We start from the raw sequence: 11,893 nt of genomic DNA, 5'->3' as shown, positions 1-11,893 counted from the left end.
GGCACAGTGGACTGTTCATGGGTGAAGGCTGCTGGGAGGAAAGCACACATCAGTTGTATGTTGCTGGCTTATGTGAAGTTGGGTGATACTGACTTCTGTTTTGGAGGCTTTGTGCTCGCCAGTCATGGGCCAGGATGGGAGGCGTAGGTCCCACTAAATTGGGTTGATAGTGGGGGTTTTTTTCAGTTAATAAACCGTCCATTATGCTAAATACGTTCCATTCTGTCCTGCTTCTCTTTTGTACGTGCTTGCTGTTGACCATTTTGAAGATTGACCTCTAGCACTTTATCTCATCTCCCTCTTCCTGGAACAGGTATCACTTGTTTACCAGTAGTTTAGAACTGGCTGGCTACAGAGTCTGCTGCAAGGGATCTATGCGAGAGCTGTGGCTACTGAAGAGATAGGGATATATTGGCCAGGTGTGACTCTTATCTCTTTCATGACCAGAGCACTCACCTGTTACTACTTTAGTAGTTGGTGTCTTAGCTCTGGTTGGCTCCCTTGCTACAAAGAAAGGGATGAGAGAAAAGAATGGTTGGATCTTGGGAAGGATTCTTGGCAAAGCATGTTGTGGCATCTCCCCAAAGAAGGATCAACACTGCGACAACTCTGGCATGTGGGTCTAATTGAGAGAACTTTAGCAGGGAGTTGGGTGGACACTTTCTTGCCCACCCTCCACTGGTCATTCTTGCACTCGGGGTCAGCACTGGTCAGTGAGGTCATATTTGTTGAACTGCACTTTTCATGGGTGTGCCAGCACCCGCGCTGCCTTTGGCTGGAGATGATGCCTTGGGTTATGCCTCTCACTCAAAACTGTCCTGAGCTGTGGAGATGTGTTTCCAGTTTCCCTGCCTTTTCTTCCCCCCTGCCCCACTGTGCATTCTCAGGGCAGCACTGTAAGAAGAGAGAGGTGTGTTAGGTTGTGTCTGATCGGTAGCTGTAGGGCAGGAACTCATGGGTGCCTGTACCCTGACAGAGGCCTGTGCCCCAGAGCCAAGCCCTGAAGCTGCAGGGAGGAGGCTGCGACATGGTCGCGTGTGGGTCAGTCCCAGGACCTGCCTGCGTCCTATGGCAGTGGCAGGGGGAATTAAGAATGAGTACCAAAACTGAGGCCTTTGTGGGATGTGCTGATTAGGAGAGAAGGGTGGGAGCTAGAAGAAGCAGGCAGAGCAGCAGGAAGGGCAGGAGGGAGCCTTACCAGGATATGATGTTCGCAGTTGGGTTGAGGAGAGAGAAGCAGCAGATGAGGCTAAGGTGACAGGCAAAGAGCTGGAGCTTGGAAATGTCCTTGTCAGTGGAACTCCTGGGCTGGTGGCAGGGCTGGTCTCTCTTGGGACAGAGGTGCTGCTGGTGGATGTGGCAGGAGTTGCCTGTGTCTGTGTGACAAGGTGCTGCACAGGCTGTGTCAACGTTGTTCTTATGTGGGTGACAACTACAGAGAGAAAAGCACAAGTTGATTGAGGGTGGCAGGGCAAGAGGGGCAGGCAAAGGAGGTAGGCAATTCCCACGCAGAAGCCCCAGGGCATCACCCTAGGGCTTAGAAAGGCATAAGTAGACCCAACTGACTCTTACTGGTTTGAAGCTGGCTAGGCACCAAGCCCCAGGAGATCTGTTATTTTTCATAAGGGGAAATAAAGATTATTGAGGAAAATGGGAAAAGAATAATGATAAATAATAAAACCTCTCACTGTGGAGAGAAACCAAGCACCATTGTCTTAGCAGCTTGTCCATCAACTATGTTTCAACCTACTACACTTGACAGGAGGGAGAAGTGGGCCAGTGGCTCCCCCTCAAAAAATATGGAGCAAAAACTGCGTCTGAAGGCTACCCTCTGACAATTTAACACTCCCTGCCTTTTTCTGAAGCTCCCAAGGAAAGAAGAGCCTTGTTGGACGCATGTGTTTCCCCTCTCAGGTATTCCAGACTGGGCAAGAGCGTCATCTGGAAAAGCTGGGGTAAAGTGAAGCAGAGTCTTAGGCCAAGGGCTTCTCTCTACTCTCTTTTACTCACCTTCTGGATAGTGCAGAGTTGTTGCTTGAGTTCCCTCACTCTCTGTGAAGTAAGAATGAATATTAGTAATGGTTGGAAGCTGGTAAGGTTCCTAGAGGAAGCTGTAATTGCTTGCACAAGACGACCCAGACGTATGCACCCCAACAGTTCTTTGTGAGAGAGACCTGGATTTGGGAAAGAGTATACAGCTGCCCTCCCACTACAGTAGACTTCCCACCACACACTGTCCCAGTCTATGCTGTCAGTTGCTAACCTAGTAATTCATGTTGCCCCACAGCCTCAGAGGAGACCATCCTTGTATACTGAGTGTCAGACATTCAAAAAGGTTAAATTTTTTGGGGGGAGTATTTGTTACAATGGCTAGGGGAAATATATCTTCTGTGGTCTGTGAGTTTTCAAGAACCTGCTTTGCAGCATAGAGAGATTTTGTCTAAATTTGGAGGAAATGTTTGAAAAGAAATGTTAGCTTTAACATCATATTTGGATGTCAGATGCTTGCTCTGTTGGCAATACAAATTTCCATTTTAATCACATTTCTTATCCATGTCCTTTCCTGTCTATTTGCAATGTTAAGACCACTAGTAAGAATGTTTGAGTTTTTTATAAGGATTATATTGATATATGTCTTGAGCGATGGCTTCACCTAACAGATACAAAAAAGTGCTCTTTACCTGCTGTTGTTAGTTTGGGCTGGCTGAAAGTTGTGGTTTGAGTAGGTATTGAGGAGGTTGCCATTTCCTTTTTGGTGGTGGTCTTGAAGGGTGATGAGGTGACCCTTACTTGTTCTGTCTCTGTTGAAGCAGCAGTTGATGAGGCAGCAGGTGATGAGGGAACAGACTTTGGAGTAGTGCCCATGGTTCTTTTCATTGAGGTAGTTATGGAAGGGGCAGTGATGGTTGTAGTCATGTTTGGTGTGGTAAAAATTGATGTTGTATGTTCTTTTGGAGTAAAGGTAAAAAATATAATGTAACCAATTCACAGAAAAATTAAACCCAGATAAATTATAAAAATATACTCATATTTTAGAGATAATTTTTCACCTTATTTTTTGAATATTTTCAGTATGACTGTTGTGTTCATGTTCTCATAAGCTTACCAAATATTTCTGTACTTATATTTGTTTTCTATTGCCTCATGTCTGTCTTTGTTCTCATTTCCTGTATTTTCCTGTATTAGATTTGTTTAATATAATTTTTCCTAAGAAGTTAGCTTTGTTATGACTTTGGATAAAGTCTATATGGGCTCTGTCCACGGGCTTTTATTGTGTTCCAAATCAGCCACGGTTGCAGCTTTCTGTAACATGCATTGAAAAGCTAAATAACATCATACTATAGACTTTCCTTGTCCCAGTGCACAAACCATGTCACAATGTCAGCTTTCGCGTGTTTTGACTCCTTTGGGACCTATTTTTAACTCTGCTTTCCCTGACAGCCAAGGTCCAAGACAGTTTATTAGTTGAAGTGCATGTTGGTGTGAGGCTAAATGAGGCTCCACAAGCCATAGAATCAGAAAGTAATATTTGTTGGCAGAGTCACCCTCCAGAGAGCAGGACTTTAGAAGCCTAAACAAAGCTGCTACACTGAAACCTGTGTGACTCTGCTTTGGGGCTTGCTTACATGATTTGGAGCCAATAGATTGGGTGCTCCTTGAACTCCATAAATGAACCAGTGGAAAAGAGACTGAACCTGAGCTAACAAACCCAGCTGGAGCTGGGCTGGCTCACTGCTTATAGAACTTCTAATTGCATTTCTCAAATCACACAAGTGACTTTTGGTTGTGTTTTTAACCTAATACCTACCTACCTTTATCTTTTCATGCACTTTCGATCTACACTTCTGAACATGTCTAGTTTACAAACTCCTTTCTGGAAGCCTGCTTTGCCTGCTTCATGATTTGGAGTCTAATGCTTGGATGTTGTATGAATTTAAAATGCATTCCCAGGAGTGGTATCTCAAATATGTACAGAGGTATAGAGCAAGTTTACCATAATTTATTTTAGACAATAACACTAAAAACCTACCAGTTGTTGACTTTATTGTGACAAGAGGTTGTGAGGGTGAAGTTCTTGGAACTGTAATTTTTGCAGTTATTGTTGGATTTGTAGTCTCAGTTGCTACAGTTGTTGTGGAAGAAGTACTAGGTACTGTTGGTAGGGTGCTTGTGGTAGAGCTCCTTGTTACTTTAGGCTGCACTGTTGTTACTAAGAGAAAAAATCAAAACCAAAGGATAAGAAATAGTTCTCAGTAATTTGATAATAGCATACCTATATAAATTGAAATTATTTTAAAGTAAAGACACTGTTTTTATAGCTATTATCAGTAGCTACTATTAAAACCCATTACCTTTTAGATTAAACCTTTAAAAGCAGTTATCCATTGCTTCCTCTGCTATTATGTGCAGTGAATACATTAAACAGGTATTCTTGGAGATGCTTTATACCTATTTCTTTACTTTAAAGTGAATTTGGCACAAATACTTGTGCATATCAGCAGAGATGGAACACTATTCCATTCTGGAATACTATTTCCAATAGTATCCATAATTTTATTATTCACACAACTCACAGTGTAAAATTTTCCAATACCATCTGTCTTCAGGGAAATTAATGACATTTCTAACAAATTTAAGATCAGCATATATAGATTCCTTTCCTGTATCAGGTTATAGGGATTTGGTATAGTCAGCCACACATTTCCATCAAGACTTTCTTCAGTTGTTGAAATGTTTTATGGCCAGTCACTACTAAGACTGGGATAAAATATTTGTGGGATCTTTTTCATCATAGAATGGCTTGGGTTGGCAGAGACCATTAAAGATAATCAAGACTGCTCCCTCTGCAATGAGCAGGGATATCTTCAGCTAGATCAGGTTGCTCAAAGGCCTATCCAGCCTGACTTGAATGCTTCCAAGTAAGGGGATTCAACAGCCTCTCTGGGCAACATTTTCCAGTGTTTTACCACCCTCATCATAAACAATTTCTTCCTTATATCTAGTCTGAATCTACTCTCTTCTGCTTTAAAACCATTTTCCTTGTCTCATCAAAATAGGCCCTACTAAAAAGTCTGTCCCCATCTTTCTTATAAACCTCATTCAAGTATTGAAAGGCCACAATGAGGTCTCCATGGAGCCCTTTCCTCCCCAGGCTGAACAACCCCAGATCTCGGCCTTTCATCACAGGAGAATTGTTCCAGCCCTCTGGTCATTTTTGTGACCCTCCTCTGTCTTTCTTGAACTGAGGACTACAGAGCTGGACACAGCATTCCCGGTGGGCTTTCATCAGAGTAGAGGGTACAGTTCCCTCCCTCGACCTGCTGGCCACACAGCTTTTGATGCAGCCCAGGCTATTATGGTACCAGGGTATTTTTCATCATTTCATCTTATGCATGGGAAACTGCTAATGCTACTCTATTACACAGAAAAGGATATTACTGACCTTATAAACGCTTATCAGGACATAGTATCAGTGTGTAAGTACCACTTTGGTCAACTGTGTACACTAACCTGGTGAAGGTGAAGATGGTTCAGGTGTGGTGGTAATGTTTGCTTGTCCTATTACATAAAGGCAAAACAGGTTAAATTTGTGAATAAAAGCATACTAAAATATCCCTGAAAAGGCAAATCTCAGATTGGAATTATGTTAATTACTGAGGTATTCCTGAAAATGTTTAATGTTACATATTTCAGTGGTAAAATTCACATCGAAGGACTTAATTACAAAGAAATCCATACATGTCATTATAATAATGAACACTAGTAAGTTTTTGCTATCATTCTTATGACTTTTATGCTTAAAGACACCTCAGTTTTCAGGGACAGTAGAATATGGTTTCATACGTAAAGGAGATCACTAGCTGAGGTCCTGGTTACACAAGTCAGAATTTTGTAATATGAGAAAAATTGTTCTTAAGGTTTTTTTTTACATCTGCCTGAAAATCCAAACTGTCCAGCTAGAGTCTATCCAAAACATTATTTAATAAGATAGGTTTTCATGGAAATAAACCATATGGTAATAACTCTCCAGTTAATTTAAAAAAAAAAATCTCTAAAAAGATATTTACTGAGTCCAGTAGCTACATCTGCTCTTCTTCTACACATTCTCTTTTTCTGTGATATGTGTTGAATACCTCAGAGACTCACAGCTCTGCTGGGCCTGTGTCTCCCACAGATTAGAACACCAATACACTTTCAGGAAGACCCACCTTTTGAGAAGTACTCACATTTATAATGAACATAACTTCTCATGTTGCTAACAAAAGCCAGTCAGGTTCATCCAGGTTCTGTATTATAGCATTGACTACCCTAATCCTACTTTTAATTATTTTTTTTTCATTCCTTTATTTTACAAGCAGTATAGCAATGGGATTATTTTGAAAGGAATTTATGTTTAGATGAGCACTCATTTATGGAGAGGTACTAGAAAAATATTTTCGTGAGTCTCTGCAAATATTGTAGTATGGACTTCAAGTTACTGTGGAGAAAGAAATGCTGCTTACCACATGGCATGCACCTTTCCTCCTCATGGTCAAAGTATTCATCATGAGAGCAGTTGTAGCAACCTGAAGAAAGGAGAAGTTTGTTTTACATTTCTCAGAAAAAGGCAATTAATTTTTACTATTTATAATTGAATATATTATATTTCTGTTACTAAAAAATCGTATCGATTGCAACACCATCTATTCAGGTAAGTACTTCTGACATCATTCTCAGAAGAAGGTTTTATCTATGTAGGAATTTATTTGGTTTCTCCAACTATATCAATTTGTTTAATAAAAATATTAATTGCTCTCTCCACAGGTTTTCTTTCCTAAGTACAGTGTTATCAGTTAATACCAATTTTGATTTGGTGCAAGTATTTATCTTCCAGATAGGCTGAGACTGACATAAAGCTAAATGTAGTACAGCTACTGAGCTGATTATGTATTTAAAACACTACTGGTAAAGGAAAGATCAGCAAAATTTCTTCAAATATGACATCAATTAGATTACCATTATTCAACTGTGGTATGACATTTAAAAAAACCAACATTGAAAATAATTATTATGTTCCTGTTTCCTGGTTTACGGTAGTAGAAGCTATTACCTTCAATATTGACATATTTGTAGTTTTGATTTGGACAGTTACAAGGCCTGTAGTGCCAGGTGCATTTGTCATCATTGTAGCCATGGGAAAAAGCATCATCAATTCCTGTTCTTGTATGAGAATTGTAATACTCACAATAGACAGCTAAAAAAGGGAAAAGCAAGAGACAAGTCAGATTAATTTCTTTTCAAATTAATGGCATGCTATTTTCAAAGTACTAGAAGGAGGTCAAAATAATTAACAGTTGGAATTAAAAAAAACTTCACTGAAGTGATTAGCGTCTAATGTAAATTTATATTTTAACTCTAGGAAGTCAGTTTCTTTTTTGCAAATACAGTATGCAGGCATTTCCACAGCTTTTAATGCACAATATATTGAAATATGGAAACAAAACCATCAAAGATGACAACTCTAATATTGATTTAAAGCATGTTGATCCTCTTTGTTTCCTCTATATGTGCTGTTCTGGAACACCTTGATGTCTTTTTCCTGTTTTACAGTGTTCCAGCCAACACAGCTGTCTTCATTCCCTTGACATCCACACAGAAGGTGATTTCATCATAGCTCAAATGAAAAATTTTTTTACAATTTCATACTTTCTCTGCTGCCAAACTCACAGTGCATTATACAATGATAGCAGAAGAAACAGTCTGCTTTCTGTGACCACATTATTTTCTCTCTCATTACTCCATGGTAAAAAGAGTTAAACTATTTTGGTTAATTAGCAGAAAAGTACAGATTTCAAAACCCAGCTGACTGAGGTCAACTCTTTGCCCACAGAGAAAATGCAAACTTTGAGGTGGTTATTAATTAGTTATCTATGTTTCCATATGAATATGCTGACAATAAAAATCTCTTAAACCTGTTTAAGGAGAGCTTAAAGGAACTTACGACAGAACTCGGGGGTCCTCCAGTCAATGCAGACGCCTTTTTCCAAGCACACCATGGCATAGACTGCGATGGCGTCACACATGCACTGACAGTCCCCTCCAATGTCACACCCACAGGAGTCTCGGACACAGGCCTCATAGTAGGGCATCCGATTCACCTGCAGGGCAAAAGGAAGGGATTCATTTCCAAGATGATTTTGTGCCTATTATACTCTAGGTGTATGCATAACCACTGCAACATTATCCACATTTCTCACTGGTTTTCACCACCTGAAAATGCATGGATCAATATCAGGCATCACCAACAGACTGACTAATTCCTGATTCTTAAGTCTTCATTCGTTTTTCACTCTTGTAGTTTTAACTAATCAGTTAATACCATACCTAGTTTTTATATTTATTTGCTGGTGAAGAGCAAGTTAAAAAAAAAAAAATTAATATAAATGTGAGCCACAGAAAATTTTAAATGTATTTTATTGAAACATTTTGACGAGCAGTAAACCACCTGGAGTGTGAACATTTGGAAGAATAGAGATTATGCCTATAAATAAAAAGAAGAGCAAATAAATTCTTACCTTATTGTGACAGGCAGAAAAAACGTGGCTGTTGATGATGGAACATGTCTTTTCTGCCCATGCTTTACGGTAAGGGTTCTTGCTACAAGGGTCCACTACAAAGTACACATCCCCACAGAGAGGATTCTCTTTCCAAGAGTTGACAAATTCCAACTCGTTTGATGCCACATACTTGCTTCGAGTTTCAAAGTCATCCTTCATGTTGCCATTATAGTTCCCACACAAACCACAGATCGTTTCCTAGATTCAATGAAAGCACCAGTATCAGTTCAGCAAGTTGCAATTCTCACCTTTCCTTTTGATTACTGATGATTTCCTGTGCTTTAGGAGTGAATGTCATCTACAAATACTCTCTTGTACATTCTTAGTGTCTTGTGCATGGGTTTCTCCTCTAAACTGTATAAACTGTTGTCATTTAAAGATCAAATTCAAACATGCAGTTGCATAAATTACAAACACTTAGCTCAAAAATTTCCTGAATTTAGTACAGAAATCCCTTAAAAGTCAGCCTCTTGTGAAGGTCTCTGCTGTTTTGGAAATAATGATAAAAATGAATTTCTAGTAGCATTTCTGGAAAACCTTTGCCATCATAGAGATTTAAGGCAACTGTGATCAAATGTGCAGTTCAATATGAATTGAAGGACACTTTACTGAGGAAGTTATTCTGCAATACCTGTGTTTCTCTGGAGATCTTGATGAAGAAGTTCATATGCTTATTCCAAATAAGGGTCATGTTGTATTTTCCTGGGATAATGACATCAAACATCAGGTGAAGGGCGTTCTTTTTCACTTTGTACTGTACACCAGGATTTTCCCCAGAAATAGCGAAGGTTTCATCTCTCAGTATGATTGTCAGATTCTGGAAGAAAATTTATGTGAAAGTTATAACTTACCAAGTTTCACTATTTTCCTTGCTGAAGTTCAGATGCTGTGATACTACAGCAGGAAATCAGTATCTTTTGACTGAGCAATTCACTGCAGAGTAAGCTTCAAAATTTCCTGGCTTTGACACAGGCAAGTGTCTTGGAGAACAAAACACAACATGAGAATTAAAAAAACTCAAGCAAACAACTATGGCATTTCCTACTAAAACCAAGGCTCTAGTTTTAGCACATAATTTCACTTAGAAGACCATCTCTTCTAAGATACAGCCAAAGCTTCCAAAAATTAAGAAAACCTGGTCTTAAAATCTATTCAGCTGGATAATGGCAGAAAGAAGAGCTTACCCCAAGGTAAATGCTGATGGATCTGGAGCACGTAACTCCTGATTTCCCACAGATGACATTCTCAGTAACAATTTTGAAAGAGGAAACAGGTCTGTTAACACTGCAGCCATCCTAAAAAAAAACCCAAAACAAACAACAAGAAGCACAAAAGCCCAGTAGACTCTCTGTCTGAAGTCTTCCAAGTTAAAACATAAAACTATAAGAAAATACAGGATGCTTAAAATGTCACGACTAATTCTGTTTGTTTTGGGAGGTGATGACCTCTGCTTTGCTGGTCAAACTAACATAACTTCCCTAAAAGTCATATTTGTTTAGTACAGAATACAATGACTATTTAAATATATTATTAAAAAATCTAAAATTGGTTATAATTGCATGAAAAATATGGTTTTTTAGAAGTAAAATATTTTTATTCTAAGTGTTGAAATAAACGTAATATATAGAAACTCAGTAAGGGGTTATAAAAATTCAAAATGCTGTATTGTTTATTGATGGATCGTAGCATATTTTCATTAGTCATTTAAATCCAGCTATTTCTTGATGCTGAGATGCTGCTGAAATAACCAGGAGGAAGCGGGTTACCATAGCTAATATGTATTCACAGTTGCCATCAAACACAAAACGCTGTCCATCAAAGGTGGTGATGTGGCCCTCTCCATACAGATTACAGGTGGAGGAACACCTTGTTTTCTGAACACATTTCCATTTGCCTTTCATGCAAGTGCTGGGAGTGAGAAGAGAAATCACACTCAGATTTCAAAGAAATGCCATCTTAACCTAGTTCTTTTTATATACATCCACTTTTATTGATAACATGTTCTATTAATTAACTAATGTACACTGAGACCAAGTAACAGTTAATATAAGAACCTCATTAAAATTTGTGGACTGCTTAGAAAATGAATTCATAATAAAGAAGAAACCTTAAATAATTTCTGTGCTTCTTTTCATGAAAGAAATAGTATATAAAACCCATTTACTTTTTGCTCTTAATGAGATCAGAAGTCATTGTTCTGTGTAGTTTGGGGAGTGGTGGTATTTTTTTAATAATAGATTAGTAACTGGAAAGGGAATAAAGTACTTTGAGAATGCTGCTAAACAGATGGGAATCTTTTTGGGGGTGGCTGTTTTTGTCTACAGAAAAGAAGAAAGATTGTGCCCGCATCTTTATTTAAGTAGAGTTGTTAATAATACTTGACTTTATATAATTTACAGTCACAGGCCCTACTGGCTGCGTTTATTCCTGAATATACATAAGACAGAAATTATCCCTGAAGCTGGTACAATGACTCTTATCTATACATATATTGTCAAATGCTAAGCTTCTCTCTCTGTTAATCCTTGCACTCTGTCATGGTATTTCTTCTTTACAGCTGTTGCCATTTCCTACTCTCCTGTCAGTTAAACACTTCTTTTTATGTGGTTGTACACTTTAGTGAAACAGAGGATCTGCAATGAACAACTCCGTGATTCTTACCAGATCTCACATTCAGTCTGGATTTGTTCACCTCTTCCATAAGCAAGGCCGCCATATTCACATGGACACTCCTCAGCTGGCACACACCCACCATCAAGATTTTCATAGAGGCCATCAGCACAGACACAGCCTGACTCACACTTTGTGGGTATCTGGGAAAGGTCAACAGATTGCAAAACAAAAAGAAAAGAACATGAGATACATTTTATCCTAGATGTGAATGGTGTCAGGAGCGAACCTGTGCTAAGTTCTGTTCTGGCTTGATTTTAGTTTTGTGATGTTCCTTGTACTAACATGCTGTCAATTGAACTAGTTTCACTGAAGCTGTAACATATACTTGTGGTGTGAGATACTAAACATACCTGAAGACTCTGAAAAATTTATCTTCCAATCACTACCAGTCTTCCAGAAAGAGCACAACAGAATATTCTTCATATCAAGGAAGAATATCTTATGTTTCATATCTTATTGCAATTCTTCCAATTAGTCTGTTTCCTTAATATAGGCAAGCCCTATCAGGACAGCCCAGATGTTCACCTAGCCCAGGTCTCCTGCATTCTGTGAGCAACAGCAGCAGAGAGCTGAGAAAAAACAGAACAGGAAGCATAAACCCTGTATTTCCATTGACATGGAGT

General features: G+C 39.0%; 1 protein-coding gene across 1 annotated transcript in view; it reads right to left on the bottom strand.

Moving 5' to 3' along the window:
* MUC6 (mucin 6, oligomeric mucus/gel-forming) overlaps positions 1-11,893 on the bottom strand; it is a 38,551-nt gene that overhangs the window by 5,827 nt on the left and 20,831 nt on the right. Inside the window, exons 21-33 of the mRNA XM_042038159.1 lie at positions 11,259-11,410; positions 10,364-10,505; positions 9,782-9,892; positions 9,229-9,414; positions 8,556-8,795; positions 7,982-8,138; positions 7,091-7,234; positions 6,504-6,566; positions 5,512-5,559; positions 4,031-4,210; positions 2,682-2,948; positions 2,011-2,052; positions 1,199-1,432 (exon numbers count right to left, since the gene is read on the bottom strand). Coding sequence (XP_041894093.1) covers positions 1,199-1,432; positions 2,011-2,052; positions 2,682-2,948; positions 4,031-4,210; positions 5,512-5,559; positions 6,504-6,566; positions 7,091-7,234; positions 7,982-8,138; positions 8,556-8,795; positions 9,229-9,414; positions 9,782-9,892; positions 10,364-10,505; positions 11,259-11,410 — 1,966 coding nt within the window. The remainder of the gene's footprint in view (positions 1-1,198; positions 1,433-2,010; positions 2,053-2,681; positions 2,949-4,030; positions 4,211-5,511; positions 5,560-6,503; positions 6,567-7,090; positions 7,235-7,981; positions 8,139-8,555; positions 8,796-9,228; positions 9,415-9,781; positions 9,893-10,363; positions 10,506-11,258; positions 11,411-11,893) is intronic.

This window comes from Corvus kubaryi, unplaced genomic scaffold, assembly GCF_017639235.1.
Source record: "Corvus kubaryi isolate FWS band 111438036 unplaced genomic scaffold, C.kubaryi_AGA036_p1.0 37392, whole genome shotgun sequence".
Classification (NCBI taxonomy): Eukaryota; Metazoa; Chordata; class Aves; order Passeriformes; family Corvidae; genus Corvus; species Corvus kubaryi.
Note: the sequence above shows the minus strand (reverse complement) of the source record. Positions and strands in the feature narration are given on the sequence as shown.